The sequence below is a fragment of the Nematostella vectensis genome, chromosome 2 (assembly GCF_932526225.1).
Source record: "Nematostella vectensis chromosome 2, jaNemVect1.1, whole genome shotgun sequence".
NCBI lineage: Eukaryota > Metazoa > Cnidaria > Anthozoa > Actiniaria > Edwardsiidae > Nematostella > Nematostella vectensis.
The window spans coordinates 20415218-20436408 of record NC_064035.1 but is presented as its reverse complement, the minus strand read 5'-3'; the positions used below and the strand labels follow the sequence as shown (position 1 = coordinate 20436408).

At 38.8% G+C, this 21191-nt stretch overlaps 3 protein-coding genes and 1 long non-coding RNA gene across 6 annotated transcripts; 2 read left to right on the top strand and 2 right to left on the bottom strand.

Moving 5' to 3' along the window:
- Positions 1–1299: 1299 nt before the first annotated feature.
- Positions 1300–9650, top strand: LOC5516130 (PGA biosynthesis protein CapA). Its single transcript, XM_032385931.2, has 7 exons — positions 1300–1778; positions 3985–4228; positions 6106–6250; positions 6580–6762; positions 7923–8150; positions 8615–8730; positions 8997–9650. Exons 1-7 carry the CDS (start codon positions 1700–1702, stop codon positions 9175–9177), a joined length of 1176 nt encoding a protein of 391 aa, XP_032241822.2. The 5' UTR covers positions 1300–1699; the 3' UTR covers positions 9178–9650.
- On the bottom strand, positions 3789–8144 carry LOC116620233. Its single transcript, XR_004297082.2, has 4 exons — positions 8013–8144; positions 6316–6889; positions 5658–5862; positions 3789–4143 (listed from the first exon to the last, which is right to left on the bottom strand). It is a non-coding gene; the product is annotated as an uncharacterized LOC116620233 (long non-coding RNA).
- LOC5516166 (citrate synthase-lysine N-methyltransferase CSKMT, mitochondrial) lies at positions 9643–14071 on the bottom strand. Of its 3 annotated transcripts, none has more exons than XM_032385932.2 (3): positions 13970–14048; positions 11912–12203; positions 9643–10391 (listed from the first exon to the last, which is right to left on the bottom strand). In XM_032385932.2, exon 3 carries the CDS (start codon positions 10375–10377, stop codon positions 9679–9681), a length of 699 nt encoding a protein of 232 aa, XP_032241823.2. In that variant the 5' UTR covers positions 10378–10391; positions 11912–12203; positions 13970–14048; the 3' UTR covers positions 9643–9678. The 3 variants fall into 3 exon arrangements, with proteins under 3 accessions (XP_032241823.2, XP_032241824.2, XP_001636263.3); XM_032385933.2 differs by having other exon boundaries at positions 11981–12203; XM_001636213.3 differs by lacking the exon at positions 11912–12203 and having other exon boundaries at positions 13970–14071.
- Positions 14072–14140: 69 nt separating this feature from the next.
- LOC5516131 (protein-L-isoaspartate(D-aspartate) O-methyltransferase) lies at positions 14141–20318 on the top strand. The gene is made up of 8 exons (XM_048724071.1): positions 14141–14287; positions 14392–14496; positions 15369–15400; positions 16956–17060; positions 17386–17506; positions 17815–17900; positions 18140–18308; positions 19972–20318. Exons 1-8 carry the CDS (start codon positions 14179–14181, stop codon positions 19986–19988), a joined length of 744 nt encoding a protein of 247 aa, XP_048580028.1. The 5' UTR covers positions 14141–14178; the 3' UTR covers positions 19989–20318.
- The last annotated feature ends 873 nt before the right edge of the window (positions 20319–21191 follow it).

Sequence of the window (21191 nt, the reverse complement as noted above, 5' to 3'; positions counted from 1 at the left end):
ATGGTCTTGAAGATATGCATCCAACCAAGGTGTTGGCAACTACTCTTAAGCCAAATAATAGCACAGGTTCTTTGACAAATTTCAAATCGAACAAGGAAAGAAAAGCAGAATCACCCCTCTCAATAAAACGCCCAAAATACAACACAAGGGAGAGAGATCAGCAAACACAGCTCAAGACACAAATAGATACCTTTATTCTGATCCTCTAGGTTCATTTCCATGGCCTCAAAACACAATGTCCACTCCTTGAAGGCTTGTAAAACCACGAAGATGCCTTTACGGATTGAAAAGCATTCTGGGAGATCCAGGGGAAAATTCACGAGGGGAGGGCCAGTCAACACTCCTCTCCCCAAAGTCAGATGTTTTTTTATAAGTCTTTTCACCCCGAAGCCAAACAAATCAATTCCAGGTCATACAGACCCAGAATAGCAATGTAAACAATTTTGGAATCAATTTGGTTTCAGAAAAGACAGCATTTAGGAGAGCTGTGGTGATTCATTAGAAAATTATTTTCTCATCCAGGCAAAGCCAAACAAGAAAAAAATCATCATGAATCCACCTTTGCTTGCAAATATCCATAAGCAAAGAACTCAATTATGCCCCAAAAGACTTCATGATGTCCTGAGACACTCTCCTAATATGCTCATAGCTGTATTTTTGAAATTTTATGAGCAGCCATCAACTTGTGCTGGCTTCAGCACAACGACGAGGGATTAAAAGTGGGGACCGCAAAGCACTGTTGGAAAGCTTGGATACCGCTGACTAGGTTCAGCTGTGTTTGACTTTGACGAGCTGTATAAAACTCAGAATAGGGGGGGAGGTATCTGTTTTCAGTCTGTTTTTTGTAAATTCAGCTCAAAAATAGCCAGGAGTCAATGGGTTAATGAAATTTTATTTTTCCTTGTTGTTTGTTTAAATCGGATACATGGTTGTCAAACCACATTGATGAACATGATTGTCTTTAATAGCATTAATGAATTTTCTATTTTTTTATAACTGATTGTCAATAAACGCTACTGATTGTCCAAAAGTGTAATTGAATTTTCGATTTCAGGCAAAAGAATGTTCATTCCATCCCGAATGAATGCCCAATTGCGTTATTGATTGTCCGTTGATGCTATTGAATGTTCGCGCATATTCAATCATTGTTATTGAAAGTCGAGTCACGCTAAGAATGTTTCGTGCGATGTTGATGAACGTACAATGCACGTTAACGATACAACGTTTGGCACAAATGAATGTTATTCCCGTTATTGAACAGCGAAAGGTGTACTATCTAAAAACACCTTATGTCAACGAGCACTTGAGCACATATGCCATCACAGGTACCAGGCAAAGGTCCCGTGATCTTGCCTGGTGGTAGCTGGTTGGAATTCCGCAAAAAGTGATACTGCTTCCAAAATACGGACGAGAACATCGCATTTGGTCAAAAGAAGACGTGAACCTCCCGTGTGAAGATCAAAGTGTCTAGCACCTACTACTTAGATGGTAAATATGAGAAGACTCTGAAGCAATCTTATAAAAAACACGAGTAGCTGGTAAACATGCCCATCGACTTCTTTGCCCTTAAAGGCCTTGGAAAAGCGTGAATTGGACTGAATTGGACTTTTTTGAAGTTCATTTGATTTAAGAAGGATTTTAGTTTGAATATCTTATTCTCAAGTCAAACCCTTACTAAGCGCACAGCAAGGGAGAGCACATGAAGACAGCGCAGACACCTTGCCTTTTATTACTTACTCTTGTCTTCACGACTTCACAAGTGCTGACGACTGCAGAAGGTAGGGGAGAAACCAGTACTTTGGGGTGTTAAAAACTTTGTTGGTTTTTGGTGGCTAGCCAAGTTAATAAGCGCTAGGATAAATGACATTCTGAAAACGAAAAGTAGAAGGAAGGCTCTTCTATCGCAAAGCTTTGCAAATGTTATTTCAATATGTTATTTCAAATCTGGCGTTTATCGGAGGGTTATATTGTTCGCCCATTATTATTTAGCTAAACATTTGCCCGTCACAACGCATTCTAAGATGTCGGCGAAGGTTTCCTCTATCCTTAAAAACCTAAAAAATCCAAGCAATACAATATCATTTATAAATGGAAACCTTTTTCAAACAATTGAGTCTTTAGTCGGGGGACATTTGCACGTGCATAGAGACTTTTCTCTATTGTTATGTAGTAACGCAATCATGAAACAAGTTTGCTGCATAACAATAGCGCACTGTTATTCCCTTGCGAAATACGTCTCTGCACGTGCAAATGTCTCCAAAGTCCACAACATGAATAATTAGAGGGTTTCCATTGAGCATGCAAGGTTTTTTGCCTCGGGATAGATAATGGGTTGAAATACCTCATTCTCGATGTTGTATTTCGGGCTAGGGACATAACGTGGTGAGTAACTGTATTGTAGGGTCCCCTAAGCTCCACTAAAACGAGGAAGCACGGAATTGCTTATTTGCCGATTTTTAAGAGAAGACATTGAATTTTAAGAGGATTCGAAATCTAAATAATAATTGTACGAATTCGCCCTTTGGTCATGTCTTATCGAAATAATCTATACCTCTGTCCTTTACGTACAAATGATGACAACCACTAAGCTTTCATGGGCTGAATACAACAAAGGTTTATCTGCTTTATCTAAAACAATTTGAAGGATAACGCAATGTTGCCCGAACCAAAGGTAGGAAATGGACTATGCGCACCAAAAATTTTGCCTGGTCAGTTTAGACTTGCCACCATGATCCCCATCATGCCTAACCATAAGTTATGCTTCTCCGCAAATTTAAAGAAAAAGCATCGGTTATTTTGGAAATATACTGGAAAGTTCATAAAATACTGGTCTGTTTATATGTTAAATAACTTTAAATCGGTTACCGATAAATAAAATAAAACAGTAGCTCATCAAAAACGGATGATTAAATATCATCCTCCGAAAACATGAATGAAATCGGATGAGATTTGAGACTACTAGACGTCAATTTTGTAACGAGTAAATTGAAAAAAAAGGGTATAAAGAACTACTAACTTGCCTCCTTAAATACTTCACAGATAATCCAGCGCGCTAAAGCGTACAACGGCAGCCCGTCACGCTACAATCTATGCCTAGCACGAGGTTCCGCTATAAAAGAAAAAGCTCCTCCCACACCCGGGGTTTAAGAACAATCAGTTATCAATCAGCCGTCAATGAGTTAACATGTCGGACAATTGCTATGAGCGCTAAATTCAAATTTCATATTCTAAACCAAAATAAATATCATCCCTAGAGTTTCTATCTATCGTAAAATAATGCTTTACCAAGCTGTGTGCGCTCTTAAATACGAGCATTTTCATCACAGCGCGAGAATAATTTATGCAGGTGCGCTAGATTATGGATAGCGCAAAATTTAAAATTTTGCACCGAAAACGTGAGTGGACAGCAAATGACTAATTTAACAATCTCTTAACACAACTGTCTTGTTACCTGTGCAAAAATAGTTTTACTCCAGCCGACAGAGGCTCAGAGATGAGCAATTTTACAGAAGGCTTATAATTTAACGTGACTGCTAGAGTTGCAACTTTCTGATTATAATTCGCAAATTCGAGTCCGGGTGCGGGAGGAGCTTTCCCTTTTTTGCGATACAATTAAAATTGGCCAATCACGCCTCCATTTTTTACTCCCGCTCAACGGTGAGTCACACAAAGCATCAATTTCTATCGGGTTAATGAAGCCAGAATTTTCAATATCGTTTATAACATTCCAGACTTCATTCGTAGATTATTATTTTTATTTATCTTGCGCATAAGCCGCTGTATTTTCAAGGATAAACAAAGTAGAAATGATAAAGTAGAAATTGATTGACATTCTTCAAATCCATATACTATTTGTTTTGTGTGTGTTTCATGTTTCAATATTGTATCAACTTTATAAACTTTTATTTTCATTTAGTTATCTCCAAACGTACGGTATATCAAATGTTTTTAACGTCTACTTTACCATTTTCTCTTTGATGATAGACGTGTCCTCGGCAACCATTGACTTTGTTGGAGACATCAGTTTTGATGGCATACAAAAAATTTTCAACAACATGGGGATGTGTTCGTACAATGACAGCCTCCGGTCGGTAGCACCCATCTTGAGACAATCAGACCTGGCAGTCGGCAACCTCGAGTCTCCTTACGGCACGAAAAACATGAGGAAGAATCACTTTTGGGGGAAACCACGGTTAATGGGAGACGCTGAAAGTGTTACAGCATTAAGGTTACTCTTGTCTACCATAATTATTATCACAATCATCACTAATATCAAAAGCAGGATGATAAACAACAATATATTGTGTTCACTATGTCGATTCTGATTGGGTAAGAGCGCGCGTTGTATTTCGGGAATCACGCAATCTGTGGGTCTGATAAGTGAATTATCTGCCAGCAGATTATAATACACCAAAAACTGGAAATCGACTCTGCCAAATTTTCGTCTTTAATAAGACTTCTTGAGGGCAGACTGAAGAAGGTAAACCGTTACAAGATTATTTACATCAGAATAGTGGCGCGAGACGCAAAAACATTACAACTGACAAAAGCGCGCATTTTCTAGTATAGCGCGCGCTATGGATCTATCAATAGTTATAGGAAGCGTTTTAATAATCATAAAAGTAGGTTAAATAAGCACCCTAGTTTACCGGTTTGTGAAAGAGTTAAGGATGACCTTATCTATCAACATTTTCATTGCGACAATCATTTAGGTCTTAATAATGTTATGGTACAACTTATATATGTAACTCTGAGGCTCAGCTTAGGGAAAGGGAAGGCCAGTGGGCTTATCGGCTTAAGTCTATCTACCCGCGGGGTCTTAATAGTGATGACTTTTTTTGTAGTAGGAACCCACGTAGAGATGTGTAAATTCTTTTTATCCATAGCGCGCGCTATTCTAGAAAATGCGCGTTTTTTGTTGTAATGTTTTTGCGTCTCGCGCCACTATTCTGATGTAAATATGCTTGTAATGATTCACCTTCTTCAGTCTGCTCTGAAGAAGTCTTATTAAAGACGAAAATTTGGCAGAGTCGATTTCCAGTTTTTGGTGTATTGTATTCATTGTTCTGGTACGAGATCGCGACAGTTTGGGCTTTTTGATTGTATCCAGCAGATTATAAGTGATTCTGCGCGCGCTATTCATCTTGGGCCTAGGAAGCAAAGGTTCGATTGTGAGAAGTGGCGGTTTTTGTGTGAATCGGGAAGAAATTCTGTTTTCGAAAAAATTGTTTTTACTGAATCAATGTATAATAAAACAATTATTGAATTCGACTCCAGTGATATTCGATATCACTAAAACCTCATCCAATAATTGTTTATTATCTTTACTGCCAACATGAATTATTCTCAAATCTACTCATTTCCTGATATTCTAGCCATCATCACCATCACCACGACCTTATAACCCTGACCGGCACAAATACATATCATAGGACCTCCACAACCATCATCATGACCATCGCCATTAGCAGCATCACTAACGTCGTCCACAACTACAATAGTAGCCAACACCAACACCACAACCGACGTAATCACCACCACTACCATCTCGCTTTAAAATCATCACGATTACCACAACCACCACCATCTGACATCACCATCACACTAACAAGCATCGTGTTTATCACTAAAATCATTTCAGCAAGTTAAATACTCACAAATTACCCCGGTCTTTGTCATCATGATCACCACCATCAACCATCGCCATCGTCATCATCATCATCATCGCCACTAGCATCCGCAGCACGAGAAGGTAGATACTCATCGAGAATGCTGGTCCGGCATACATATCATCGTTGTCTTCACTGGCATTCTCGTCGTTATCATCATCACTTCGATCTCGCTGTTGTATCCAAAGATAATCTAGTAGCGGAGACATACCTATTTACAGATGTTCATGCAAACTGTTGAAACTTTCTAAAGTTATAACGTTAAGTATGTCTTCATTCCGATAATTAAGGCGCCAGTGTACTTTTTTTTCGTTAACAGGTCAGAATCTTCCCTTGATCCCCGCCTTGGTTCTTTTAGCAACAATCACAAACAAACACCATTTTGATAAGAGAAAAATAAATTATAGCCTCAGACTTATTGGCCATTATTCTTAAGGTTTGCAGGTTTTGATATTCTTGGTTTGGCCAACAACCATCAGAATGACTACGGGGAGGAGTCGCTTAACTACACTATCTCCACTCTAAGAAGAACTGGTTTAAAGTGGTTCGGAGTCAATTATGGAAAAGCTGATGATCCACAAGTAAGAGGGAAGTCACTAATTTTATTGAACACAATATCTTGCGGAATCATATAATACATACACACCTTTTCACTCTGAAACTGATTTGCTATCGGCACACCCGGGCCATATCCGTTTTGTCAGGCACTGACAAAGTCAAATAGTTGAAATATTCTATTTCAAAACTTCAGGGTTGTCAGGGACTGTCAAAGTCAAATGGTTAAGATATCCTCTCTCAAAACTTCAGTGTTTTCAGGGCCTGACAAAAGGGTACGTCTTTTGGTTCCAGCATCCTGCATGGCGTGTCATCATGCAAACATGCTCGTATCTTTTGTTTAACTTTTTGTTAGAGACCGCTGATCGTCAAAGTAAAAGGGATAAAGGTCGGCTTTCTCGGATACTGCAACGTTATCCACAATGATAGGTCGGCAAATAGTCACTTTGACACTTGCAGAAGAAGGCGTGGCTCATTGCTGGCCGGGCCTGCCATTTACTCGCCCCAGTCTGCCTCACGAGATATCAACCGGCTCAAAGTAAGTGACAAAATGGACTTACCGGCAACATTGATCTAAAACAGCGACGTCCTTTATGTAGTCTCTGATTAGCAGTCCAAATGAAATGCCATTGTGTTTTGAGGAGTGAAACGTTGATCAAGGGGATCTAAAACAGTGATAATGTCTTTAGTGTGGTCCAATAGGAGGCGTTGATTTACAGCACAGTGATAATGTCTTTAGTGTGGTCCAATAGGAAGCGTTGATCCACAGCACAGTGATAATGTCTTTAGTGTGGTCCAATAGGAAGCGTTGATCCACAGCACAGTGATAATGTCTTTAGTGTGGTCCAATAGGAAACGTTGATCCACAGCTCACCAATGCTTTATGGCAAAAATTGCCTAATTGTCATTTTTCAAGTTATATTACCCTGGGTACCAGAGCCTCCAGCTTCTCTTGTCCGGTGACGCTCAGCCAAAATACCGCGACAACAATGTCGCTCGAGAGAAGTCTGGAGGCTCTGGTACCCAGGGTAATGTTATATATACTCCAACATGATTTATTCGAGTAAACCCATTTCATATTTCCTGACATTGACAATATTTTCAAGTTTTTTCTTTCAAGGCCCTTGATCTTTTTTACGGAAAAAGCAAAAGTCACATTCCAGTTTCTGCTTAATTTGGGAATCTGGTCATTTTCCTCCATCATAGTTATTTTATTGAAGCTAATTTTCACTTGTTGGAAAATATATCTGCTTCTTTTTAAATGCGTTTTTTCTTGTTGTTAAAGCCGCATTTATCACCAGTTTATACTTCCAGTGGATAACAATCTCCGATGATTTTTAACGGAAACGCGAAAAATATCTTTGTGAAAGCAGTGTGTCAATTGGAAGTTTTTTGGAGGATATGATCGATAATTTGCGTATTCCTTGGTGTTACGGGAGCTTTGTTTTTGGTGCTCAAGGCGTTTGTACTCTATTTCATTGTCTCGTTCTAAGGTCTTTGTTTTTGGCTTTTGTTCCATTGTGTTTTTGGTGCTGGTGCTCCGTAACACCAAGAAACTACCGATAATTTAGAGCTGATGGCCTGTTAAATAGCGCGGATTCTAATGAATTTTTTTGTCTCTTAACGGCCCTCCGGAAGTAAACTGGTGACAATGCGGCTTTAACCGCTCTTCCGCTTTTTTTTTTTTTATGATTTCAGGATAAAGTCGATGTTATAATCGTGGCAATGCATTGGGGAGCTGAAGGGAGCTTAAAGCCTAATAGCAATCAGACCAAAATCAACAGTTACTTATTGTCCCTTGGCGTCCAGCTTGTGATTGGTTCCCACCCTCACGTTCTCCAGCCTCATCAGATGACAGGAAACACTTTAACGGCATTTAGCCTAGGAAACTTCCTATTTGGGCCGTGCACAGGATTCCCTTTGAAAGTAAGTAACAGATCAAATAACAGGAGACTTAAGGGCATTTAGCCTTAGCCTTTGGACCGTGGTTTATTTCGACAAAAAGTAACAGAAAGAACAGGTTTAGTTTTCTAGTTTAATAAGTTTACAGACTGAAAGTTTTTTAACATTCGCTGCGTGGATTTTGAGCCCACGCACCTCTGTGGGTCCCACGCACCAAAGTCCGCGCAGTAAATTTGCTCATTAAAAATTGAATATACTGTACCTTTTTTGCCGGATGATGATGAATTCAAAACAACACACAGTAAAACGTTCATCTGACAAAGTGTTTTCGAGGTTCAGGTTGAGAATATTAAAATTCACACGGTTTTATTGACTGGTATAAATACTTGAAAGACACATTAAATTCCGCACGCAGGATCCACGCATAAAAATGTTAACATACTTTCAGTCTGTACTGTACTAATAAAGATTTATTGTTGTCTACGCAGGGATTTTATTATGACAGAAAACCATCCAAGTTTTTAATAAAAAAACTCATTCAACATACCATGAGAGGAAGAGACCCGTCATTATTCTCGCGAATTCTTCGCATCACAATAAACAAGTGCGTGGGTGTACGGTTGCTACTCCTTCACTCACTTTCTTTTATTTATTCCCTCTTTCATTTTTTCTCTTTCTAGTCTTCCTTTCTGTCCTTTTTTGTTTCTCTCTCTTTTAATTAATTAATTCATTAAAATTAATTAATAAATTAATTTGCTTTTTTACCATTCTTTATGAAATTGATTAAACTTTTTGGTGAGCGGTTTAAAACAAAGGAAAAATATATAACTTTAAAAATCTGAGGTACAACTTTACCTATAATGCTTGCAGGCAAGAAGTACAAAAAGCTGAATATCTTCCGCTGCAGACAAAATACAACTTCAAGACAGGATGCTTACTGCCTGAGCAGTACCCAAGACAAACCTGGATAGAAGTCTGCGGGAGAAATGACATACACTGCCTCCACAGGAAACAACACTGGCTTCAAAAGTCAAAAACAGCAATGGATTGAGCAATTGTTAATGGCAGATTTTGTTTACCCATTTAGATTCCGTATTCTCAGACGAGGATGTTAAGCCAGAGGTCCCTTCTTTCATTGCACTTCATGAAATGCTATTGGGAGATGTACAAGAGCAGCTGTGGACTCTGGACCATAGTAACTTCTTCAGTGACAGTGCTCACACACAAACCCACACTCATGAATGTAAACTATGTGGAGCAGTCTCTCTATGAACTGATGAGTAACGTCAGATCCATGTGAAGTGTATTTGCTATCATGTCTCACGTTTTTCTAAACTTGTTCTTTTGGGAGCAATGTATGTATGGTATCTTATAGTTTACTGTCGCTTTGTGACTGTTTTTGCTGGCCCGTGTAAACAGTAAATATGTACCATAATTATGCAGGGTTTCTGATTCCCTGTAAGAGTTTCTATGGCAACCATTACAACCACGTTTAAGAAATCAATAAATCAGGTAATTATCAGCTTCTCTGTAATCCTTTTATTGATGTTGATCAGGATGTTCCAGTTGGCCCTGTCTTTTGTAAAACATACATAAAGCGTTCAATTCCAGATCGACATCCAATTTCTTGGAAATAAAATGACATATGTCCCATATTTTGTTGATGACATAATTGGGAAGCCTTTGTTAGTAGGTCCATTCTGACTTCAGGGGGCTCATCTGAAAACTGCAAGATGGTACCTTCTGACTTTAAAACTCTGCAAGCCTCAACCAACACTGCACAGAAAGCTGTTTCAGCAGCAGGGGACCTGAGAACAGCATCTGCAGTCCCTTTATCTATGATAATGTCAAAACACTCCCTAGAAAATGGCAAATCTAAGACATTGCCTACATGCAAGGAGAAAACAGAATCATCAAGTCCATGTTGTCTAAGAAGGTTTCGCATTACCTGAATTGCTTCCTCTGAGAAATCTATACCAGCAACCTTACAGTTTCCTCTCAAATAGTAAAACAATTGGATACAAAATTCTGATGTACCACAACCGAGGTCTAGTATGTTGATATGTGAGTCTTTATGGATGTATTTATCAAGTGAATTATGGACATCTTGGAAATCCAAAAACCATTCAAAGGTGTTATTTGGTCCCCTGGATTTGTAGAATTTTTCCCAGAATGACATGTCAGATAAATTTGTGTTCTTCATACAAGCAGGTGTTGATATTCCAAGATGCCTTCTCCATAGCATGGTCATGACGCTTTGAAGTTCTACAACAAAATAAAATAGTTCCACCAATTAAAGTCTATTATATAATATTTACTTCAAAACTCAGAGATATTTTATCCAAACTATGGGCAACTGAAGGCCCAAAACTATGTACCAAATTTATATCAATGTTTTATAAGGTATTGCTTTCCATTGGAATCAAATCATGTTTCCATCACCATTAAAAACATTTTTAAAAGTGGAGAAATTATACATGAATGCCTGGTTTAAATTGACAGGAAAAAAATATCCACAAAAACAGAGCAACTTAAAAACCCACACCAATTTTAAAAGCTCGCTAACACAAGATTGAACATGCATGCAAGATCTCTATTGTGCTCTTCCTGAACGGCAAACGTCTGCTGATTGGCTCAATAATAGCTTGAAAGCCATTTAGCTGCTTAAGCTTGCAAGCCACATTTGAGGATATGCCTCACATCTCCCCCCCCCCCCCCCAAAAAAAAAAATTATATTATATTATATTATATTATATTATATTATATTATATTATATTATATTATATTATATTATATTATATTATATTATATTATATTATATTATATTATATTATATTATATTATATTATATTATATTATATTATATTATATTATATTATATTATATTATATTATATTTCAAGCCTTGATATAGCATTAAATTTTCCTGGTATAAAAACGAACGAACTAACATTTGTCGGCTCTATCCCAGTGTAAGAAACTGCAGACTGCTTCACAAAAGCTTCTTTTGTTTGGTAGAATGAATCATGATCTATGTGAAAACAGAGCTGAATACACAGGTGTCTTCTGGGAATGGTTATTATACCGGGGAAAAAAGCCTATTTAGTCCAGTCAATCTATGAAATTTTTATGGCCCAGGTAAAACTTATTGCAATTGAATTTCTCGCAGCGGATTTTGAACAAGTGATACAACCTAGTTAACATACTAAAAGTCCCCAAAAATCCCTTTGGTGGGACAGCTTGAAATATGTGATTTTTCCATTTCGGAGCAAAACCACAGGGTGCCTGCATTGTTAAAACAGAAAAAATTAAAATACACGTCTCAATCAGTACATTGAAAAGGCAATTGGTCAAAGTTGATTAAAGACAATGTTTGAATATCAAAACAAAGCAAATTGCCCCTGTTTAATCTATTTTTTCCAATATTTCTGTATTCCAAAAACCACAGGGTACCCACGCCGAAAACCCTGAAAAATTTGAAAATACAAGTCTCAATCAGAAAATTTCAAAGGTCATTGGCCAAAAATGATTAAAGACACAATTTAAGTATCAAAATAAAGCAACTTGTCCATGTTTTATTTCTATTTCTCCACAAATGTATTTCTGCATTCTTCACACTTGCGTCAGTGACTGAAATTTGTCTAGAAAACAAACTTATGTATAACATCAGCTCAGTAGGTAGCCTATTCAATACATGTAATACAGCGGTAATCTGGAACTTTTGTAATCTTTTGAATCTTTTGTAATTTCTTGAGGTTTTACACCAGCCTAGAGAAAGCTACTTACACTTCTAATGAAACTGAACGTCTAGATCTAACTCGATTAGTCCAGAATTGTGACAAGTCTGACCCTTACACTTTCCAAATGTCGCACTACAGTCTAGACCATTCTTCTTGCAGGTTCATCTTCTGGTGCTGCAATCCGATTAGCATTTGTATCGCATTATATTTATCAGCGATCCTTGGGGATAGTCCAGTGCGAACAGAATTGCCTCCAACACACGAATTGCTTCTAGAAATGGTGCAGTGCTAATGCACAAATTGGATTGCATTTGCTTTCTTTAGGCTGGGTGTAAAACCTCAAAAAAAACAAAAGTGTTACTGATTACAAGAATAGTCTTCAATAGCTTTATTAGACAACAAAGATGACCAATGGGGGGTCATACGTAAATGGGCACAGGGTCCATGCAGGACGTAAAGTACCCCAAACAAACAAATTGGAAATAAAATGAATATAAAAAATAATTGTGGTGGCAGTCACAGATCCGTGCGACAGAACATGTACAGGGTAAGTCTACGTTGAAAACATTGGCAAGTAGGGTCTGATAATGATTTTGCAGGAAATATTTATAAGCGAGAGTAGGGTAGAGAACGTATTGAACTGAGTTAAGTTACATTAGATTCTATGGTTTTACAATACGATTGAAATAAGATGCTTGAAATGTAGTTGTTCTGCAAAGAGCTGGAGATAAAGTTAAGGTTGGGTTCAGGTTACGAGTATGATTATGATTTACAAAAGTGACAAAAAGTTGAACATTCAGGTCAGTTATTTCAAAGTTACACTAGTTAAAAAAAAGATTAGGTCTTTTACCTCTCAGTCAAAGACCAAGGGTAGTAGATCGAGTTTTAGAAGTTGCTCTTTTTAGCTCAAGTCTCTGATCTTGGATAGTAGAATTCAATGGGTGGCTCACCTTTAAACCCTTTCTAGGAGGACATTTTAAGTCTTACGCTGCCGGGGGAACAGACTTCAGTGGCGAAACATAGCTGCGACTTGACAAGGGACAGGTATAGAGTACGCCTGACCCTGTATCTGTAATAAGGACACATGTCCTCTTGAGCAGACCAAGCATTCTGTTGGCCTTGGACAACACAAATAGAATGTGGGTGTATGTGAGATTGCTCGATATTGTGCCCCCGAGATATTTTTCAATGTTGATTCGCTGAAGACTTGTGGCGCCAAGCTGGTTTTCTTCCGTGAGACTGTCAACACTTGGTAGTAATAAACCTTATATTTGTTTCGTCGCTCCACTTGTTAGACTTGTCAGGTCATCCTGAAGAGCTTCACAGTCCTTTATCGAAGAGATTCTTCGGTATAGCTTTGTGTCGTCTGAGTATATAGCGGTGTCCCTTTTTGGGAGGTGACGAGAGGCCATGCCTTCTATAACAACCCTAGCTACTGAGTTGCTGTCACATGTAAGTTTGTTTTCTATACAAATTTCAGTAACTGACGCGAGGACGCAGAAATACATTTGTGGAGAAAATATTTAAAATAGAAATGAAACATGGACAAGTTGCTTTATTTCGAAACTAGAATTTTTGTCTTTAGTAATTTTTGTCCAATGACCTTTGGAATTTTCTGATTCAGGTTTGAATTTTCAAATTTGTTTAGTGTTTTCGACTCAGGTACCCAGTGGTATTTGGATTACAGAAATATTGGAAAAATAGATAAAACAGGGGCAATTTGCTTTGTTTCGATATCCAAACTGGGTATTTAATCAACTTTGACCAATGGTCTTTCAAATGTACAGATTTAGACGTGCATTTTATTATTTTCCGCTTTACCGACGCGGGTACCCTGTGGTTTTGCTCCGAAATGGAAAAATCACAAATTTCAGGAGGTTCCACCAAAGGGATTTTTGGGGTCTTTTAGTATGTTAACTAGGTTGTATCACTCGTTCAAAATCCGTTGAGAGAAATTCTATTGCAATTAGTTCCACCTGAAACCACAGATTGACTGGACTACATTTGCCATATGCCCGTTTTTACTCAATCTGCCTTTTGAACTGGCAAAATGGCGCCACAGAATAGAGTTGCAAGAGCTTTATGAAGTTCTAACGTTACTTACTTGTTATGTTTCGCGGAAAACATCGTGGTATCATTCCTAAGCCAGGCATCGCGCATCGGGTGCTAACTCATCGGTTATCGTTTGGATTTGGCGGCACTGAGCCCACGGTACTCAGCGGTTTTGGCAAAAAGGTCATGCGGATTGTCTAGTACCAGACTCCAACTGCTTATAGCGGCGGAAACCCTTGGGAGCCTGGTACTATTTGCTACATGAACAATTTGCGTAGAAGACTTCTGAACGGATTTCTGGCGATCTCACGAAATATGGCCTGGCGATCCCATGGACAGAGCAATGCAGATCTCATAGATCAGCTCAGATGTAATGACAGTGCAATTTTGCTGTATATGGTTTACTATTTTGCCCCAGTTTACGCCTTGACGGATTTGAATTTTATTGTTCTCCCATTTCCCAACTCCTTACAGCGAACGGGGTATTGAAGAGCGACCGTGTTGAAGCGGCATTGCGCAAAGTAGACAGAAAACACTACAGCAAATTGAACCCGTTCATGGACGCCCCTCAACCCATAGGTGCGTATGAGGTATCGCAGGTCAGCACGATTTGTGCGTTGTCTTCTGATTATGCGGTGACCCCAACGGAAAAATGCCCCACTGCATGTACAAATCGATTTGCTTTGTGTAATCACGTTTCCTTTCACCCTAAAGTTAGTACCCACTTATATACGAATAAAACCCTTAAAATAATTCTTAAAAAAGACTGCATTGAGACAAAAGAGTAATTTCTGTGTTTAATTTTGCACTGGAGTCTGTTCTTGTCACAAGAAAATCAACTCAAACAAGTTTTATATTGCTGTATTTTTATTCTTATTATTTTGATTTTGTCATTAAAGGCAATAGTCATATTTCAGTTCAGACAATAACCCAAACCCCAGTCTAAGTATGGGAGGGCAATAAAAAGGAATATCCCACATGATTAGGAGTTGAGGAAATGAGGTGTAGAGAGGCCTCTGTTACCATGTCCCCTGAATGAAAAACATATTTCTGGTGGACTACTGAGTTCAATTCATGTCATCATGCACATTTCAGATACCATTTAAGTGATTTTGGCTGTGGTCTATGGCTGTCTTGTATGGAAAATATAAAAGGCATTTTAACCGGGGACAAGGCCAGTGACTGAAGACAACAACAAAATACATTATACAACAAAATAGATGCAACTTACAATATGACAAAAAACTTGATTGCAACCGACAAAAGTACACAGCAACAAGCAAAACTACATGAAACAAATGTATTTTACATGTAGTGTCTTTTCGCTTTATTTGATTCATTTTTAAGAATTGCATCAGACTAAGCCATGTTTTATTTTGTAGGTGTGTAAGAGTGATAGGGAGTATTGATGATATCACTTGATGAAAGTTATTTTGTATTCCTATCTACAGGCTTTCAAGCCACAATTAGTGCCCCCCACATGGTGAGTTGTCTAGAGAAAGAATGGGATATTATAGATCCTTCAAAATATCTGACTGCCCCTTTATAACATTTGTAATTCATGGTGGTTACTTACACAGAGCTGTAGCACAGGCCCTACAAACATTTGGGGGGGGGGAGGATTGTAGATACAGACAAATTAAGATATTTGAGGACACAGGCATACCCCTACTGGGCATTTCCTTAATTTTTTGTTAAAATATTGGTGCCCCACCCCCTGCTATCAGGCCTGTAGCCAGGGATTTCAGGGGGTTCGGCCGAACCCCCCCCCCCCCCCCCCCCCCCAACCCGGCTTGAAGGTCCGGTCAGAGTAAACAAACAAAAAAAACATTGGCTGGATATACCGTGCACATTAATATGTCTTTAAAATGATTATAAAAATATTTTAAAAATAATTATCTTTATTATTATCGCTATATGTTAAAAGGCATCCTATTAATAACATTTTAAATACAAGATTGAATTTATTTGAAGTATCGATTGCCTAATGTAGTAAGGCGAGTAGAGGGGTATACCGGAAATTTGGTCCGCTCAAATGGAAAAACGAACCACCCCGCTCAAAATCCTGGCTACAGGCCTGGCTATGGCCCTGTAATAACATTGATATAAATAACTGCTTACCATGAAAGTGGGTATGTTAAAATTATTTCACTACCTTTTTTATCAGTGTTTTACACAATGTTTCTTGTGGCTGTAAGCCTATTGCTTTCAGCAGGTCTAAAACAAAACTGCCCAATTACAAAAAGGTTTTTTCCATGCTAACCCATGGTGATTTCTATGGTCTTGGTCAACCTCATGTGTGTATCAGGTCCTGTTCTCAAAAAGCACCAGTGCTTTTGCGGACCTTGAAATATTTTGGGGGCACAACACAGAAACATTAAGAAAATATTTGGGGGCCCGGCCACGCTCCTACTGGTCATTTCCTTATAATTCGTAAAAATATTTTGAGTGCACGTGCTCCAGCCCTTTGCTACGGCCCTGAACACCTGTGTTAAGCTTTTCCCAGCAGTTAAGTCAATCTATTAGGATATAAAAACTGTAATTGTCCTACATGAGTGATTATAAGTCAGTAGATTCCTTTTCCTGATAAAAATTAGGGTCATCCCTTCTGTAGATAGTCAATTTTTATTTCTATTCTCTTGTCTCAAAACCCTAGTGATGGTTTTATAGCTCTTTAAGCCAGCTGTTTCTAGCGACACAGGTTTGTTTGGGGGTTTGGTAACTAGTGATTCTTTTGGACAAATTTTTCTTAAATTTTATACTTGTCTTGGCTAAGAAACACAACTTTATTAGGAAAAAAAATGGTGTTTCTATTGATTATTTTTTATTATTAACGTTATAATACAGATTCTTCCTACAGTTGATCTATAGTATTGGGGAATTTATTTTAGTGCCTCTATTCAAATTTGCGCTTCCTCCCCCCATCTCCCCCTCTAAAAAAATATTGCCCCTACCTTGGATTGTGGGGCTGTCTGCTCAACACCAACCTGCTCAACAACACTTGGATAAGAAGGAAGTTTTAAATTGGTTTCTTTCAGCATGTGTATGCCCTTCAAATATTAGAAGACCAGTTGAAGGAGGGCGCCATAGCACTAGATGTAGGATCAGGGAGTGGCTATCTTACCGCCTGCATGGCATATATGGTAATGTTATTAACAGTTTTTGCTGTTTATTATGAAAAAAAATCACAACCAACAACTGTCATATGCAATTTTTTCCCGGAATGTCTGATTTCTCACTGTCTCTAAGCATTACATTTTGAATGGAATCTGGCTTGAAAACCTCATGTTATTCCAGAATTAATGTAATCTATAAACTCTATAAAGTACAGGGTGAACTACAGTAGTATATTATTGTTTTATTCTATTATTGACCAGCAAGCATTTGCATACAGAAAAAGCTACTGTAATTTGAATTCTTTTCAGTATTTGGGGCTTTTATTTGCACATTTGGGCATTATCATTACAGGTTGGTGAAAAAGGCAAGGTCTATGGTATTGACCATATTGATCAACTTGTTACTGAAGCAAAAAATAACATCAAGAAAGGCAACCCAGAATTGCTCTCACAAAAAAAAGTAGAGCTTATTGGTGAGTGATTGTTAGCTGAAGTGTCCTTTGATCTAAAGTTTTGTAAATTTGTTAACAAATCAGCCTCACACCTACTCATGCCTTACGTCCAATAGGCCACTTAAATCAACAGCGATATTTGATGGTACTGTGGTGTAGAGGGTACAAACTCCCCCCCTCCTTCATTTAAAACAACAGAAAAATCTGGATACCTGTCCTGAAAGCCTTTTTCCAAAGACGGTGACTGTGTTTGCTTTATTCACCAAAATAGTGAAATAAGAGTATAATACATATAAGACTGTCTTGAACACATGTTTTTTTTTTGGCAGTTGGTGATGGACGCAAAGGTCATGCTGCAGGGGGTCCATTTGATGCGATTCATGTTGGGGCTGCCGCTCCAACACTTCCAGAAGAAGTAAGAATTACTATTTCCTCATATTGACTACACTCTTTTTTGTAAGAATGTCTATTTTTCAGTTGAGGCTGGGCCATTCTTAATTTTAGAGTATTTTAAGGCTATAACAATATAATACCCAATGAACTATTGGAAGATGTATTATCAATAGCAATACCACCACAAATTTTCAGCTCGACTATATCATACATCACACTCTACAGTTTATGTAAATTAAAAATTCAGCTTTTGTTGAATAGTTGCTGGAACAGCTGAAGCCTGGCGGTCGTATGATCATCCCTGTTGGGCCTGAAGCACGTAACCAAACCCTGGAACAGTATGACAAGATGCCAGATGGCAAGATTGTCAAGAAGAACTTAATGGGTGTTATTTATGTCCCCCTGTGTAGTAAAAATGAGCAGTGGCCAGGTAAGTGGTAGGTTGGCTTATATTTGTATCTAAGTCAATGAGCAGTGGCCAGGTAAGCGGTAGGTTGGCTTATATTTGTATTTAAGTCAGTGAGCAGTGGCCAGGTAAGTAATAAGTTGGCATTATTTGTATTTAAGTCAATGAGCAGTGGCCAGGTAAATGGTAGGTTGGCTTATATTTGTATTTAAGTCAATGAGCAGTGGCCAGATAAACGGTAGGTTGGCTTATATTTGTATTTGAGTCAATGAGCAGTGGCCAGGTAAACGGTAGGTTGGCTTATATTTGTATTTGAGTCAATGAGCAGTGGCCAGGTAAGCAGTAGGTTGGCTTATATTTGTATTTAAGTCAATGAGCAGTGGCCAGGTAAGCGGTAGGTTGGCTTATATTTGTATTTAAGTCAATAAGCAGTGGCCAGGTAAGCGGTAGGTTGGCTTATATTTGTATTTAAGTCAATGAGCAGTGGCCAGGTAAGCGGTAGTTTGCCTTATATTTGTATTTGAGTCAATGAGCAGTGGCCAGATAAGCGGTAGGTTGGCTTATATTTGTATTTAAGTCAATGAGCAGTGGCCAGGTAAGCGGTAGTTTGCCTCATATTTGTATTTGAGTCAATGAGCAGTGGCCAGGTAAGCGGTAGGTTGGCTTATATTTGTATTTAAGTCAATGAGCAGTGGCCAGGTAAGCGGTAGGTTGGCTTATATTTGTATTTAAGTCAATGAGCAGTGGCCAGGTAAGTGGTAGGTTGGCTTATATTTGTATTTGAGTCAATGAGCAGTGGCCAGGTAAGCGGTAGGTTGGCTTATATTTGTATTTAAGTCAATGAGCAGTGGCCAGGTAAGCGGTAGGTTGGCTTATATTGGTATTTGAGTCAATGAGCAGTGGCCAGGTAAGCGGTAGGTTGGCTTATATTTATATTTAAGTCAATGAGCAGTGGCCAGGTAAGCGGTAGGTTGGCTTATATTTGTATTTAAGTCAATGAGCAGTGGCCAGGTAAGCGGTAGGTTGGCTTATATTTGTATTTGAGTCAATGAGCAGTGGCCAGGTAAGTGGTAGGTTGGCTTATATTTGTATTTCAGTCAATGAGCAGTGGCCAGGTAAGCAGTAGGTTGGCTTATATTGGCTGATTGCATCTTTTATCTGCACCGGGGGTGTTGAAGATATTAGCATTTATACCCCCCTCCCCTCTGAAAAAATTACAGAGCAACCCCCCCCCCCCCCCCAAAGAGATTTGTGTAAGCCCCTCCACCCTCACCCCCACCCCCTCCCCCCCGGTCTGGTGTAAAATCAGAACGATAACAAAAGAAATTTTAAGAAATCATAGCTAGACCCCCCCCCCCCTGCAATTCATGGGCTTTTTCTCCCCCTCCCCCTTGATTTTTAAAAGTTTTGGCTCCCCCTCCCCTCCCCCCCTCCTGGAAACTTAGGCCTCTGGAGACCCCGTCCTCCCTAGGATTTTTGAGGTCCTCAAACCCCCCCCCCCCTCCCCCGGTGCGGATAAAAGTTGCAATCAGCCATTTGTATTTGAGTCAATAAATCTTTTTTTTGCAGCTTCAGTATATTGTTTTACAATAATTGCAAAATTTGGTCTACATGTATATATAAGACCTCGACTTATCTTTTATTGTTTATAACATAACTGATCTGCTGTATTTGACTCCGTTTTCAGGCATCTTCCGTATATGATGCTGTTAGAAAAAAATGATCAGTAGATGTCTATCAATCTTAAAGGACAAAGATGAAATAGTTGACTGTTTCATGCACCCAGAAGGTTTTCAGAGGAGCACAGATGAAGGCTTCGCTGTAGTGACAGTAGAAAGTGCTTTAAACAAACAAGAAATATATGCTTTGTGTTAATAAAGTATTTTCGTCAGTAAATACATGTATGGTTTCTGTTCCAAGCCCGCCTACTAACAACATCTCAGGATGGTTACAGCTCTGTATTGTAGATATGTAATTTTTAATAGCGTGTGGTGATACTTTTTGTGGCAAACATTAAAATTAATGTTGTTGCAATTATTGCCTTCCACATTTGTGTAGGGGAGGGTGTTCAGTTCTGCTATCACGTGACAAGATTTTGCGATCACGTGATCAGGTCATTAAATTTTGCGCCATATCGTTTGTCGAAGCAAATGTTTTACTGGCTGGAGGAGTTATAATAAGGTCTCGCGTTTCATTCATACATGTGTGTGACTTGGACGAAGAGCTTGACTTGTTGCAACACGTCCGTCGTTGAAGTTACATTTATTTTAGTATTCTATTCCACACCGCATCCATTGTCGCATCGCATTTAAGATTGGGGACAAATTTGGCGATCCGACAACGGTCAAGGTAAGGTTCAATGGGTGGCCGGGGAGGAGGAAGAAGACCGGCCTGGTAGGCGTTTCCTAGATCTCTAAACGTAATCCAGCTTATCCCCCCTCTATACCTTAGTTTAGCGAGTGCGAATGTATACAGTGAAAAGTTATTCCAATGCAGGCGCATTTAAAGTTGCAAAGAATATTGCGAGCGTGTATCATCTGTCTGTACTCTGGGTCCCAGAGGCGGAATATCCGCTTTTTCGCTTCGCTCGAAAAACTCGCGGGGAAAAACTCTCGCTTCGCTCGCGAAAATCTCGGAGCCTCTATGTTTGTTGATTTGTTTTGCACTGAACAATAAGGTCAAACTAGATTTACGACAATCATTGCCACTCCGTTCCTCAGTATAATCACAACGAAGCTTAGTATCAAAAGGCCGAAGCACAAGTACTAAAAGGCAAGAAAACATAATAAACAAGACGCGGCAAAATCAAAATGGGTTACTCTTTCAGTGTAACCAGCGACACGTCATTATTTCACCCCCACAGTGAGGTCCACATCTCTTCTATTAAAATAACCGATATTGGCGCAC

Excerpts from the sequence above, each read along its gene's own strand:
- LOC5516130 (XM_032385931.2), top strand. The coding sequence starts at position 1,700 with ATGAAGACAGCGCAGACACCTTGCCTTTTATTACTTACTCTTGTCTTC. Across the intron at positions 4,229-6,105 it reads GAAAGTGTTACAGCATTAAG|GTTTGCAGGTTTTGATATTC; the intron begins GTTACTCTTGTC and ends ATTATTCTTAAG. Across the intron at positions 8,151-8,614 it reads GCACAGGATTCCCTTTGAAA|GGATTTTATTATGACAGAAA; the intron begins GTAAGTAACAGA and ends TTGTCTACGCAG.
- LOC5516166 (XM_001636213.3), bottom strand. The coding sequence starts at position 14,018 with ATGCCTGGCTTAGGAATGATACCACGATGTTTTCCGCGAAACATAACA. Across the intron at positions 10,392-13,969 it reads TTTTCCGCGAAACATAACAA|AACTTCAAAGCGTCATGACC; the intron begins GTAAGTAACGTT and ends ATTTTGTTGTAG.
- LOC5516131 (XM_048724071.1), top strand. The coding sequence starts at position 14,179 with ATGAACAATTTGCGTAGAAGACTTCTGAACGGATTTCTGGCGATCTCA. Across the intron at positions 17,061-17,385 it reads CCGCCTGCATGGCATATATG|GTTGGTGAAAAAGGCAAGGT; the intron begins GTAATGTTATTA and ends TTATCATTACAG. Across the intron at positions 17,507-17,814 it reads AAAAAAAGTAGAGCTTATTG|TTGGTGATGGACGCAAAGGT; the intron begins GTGAGTGATTGT and ends TTTTTTTGGCAG.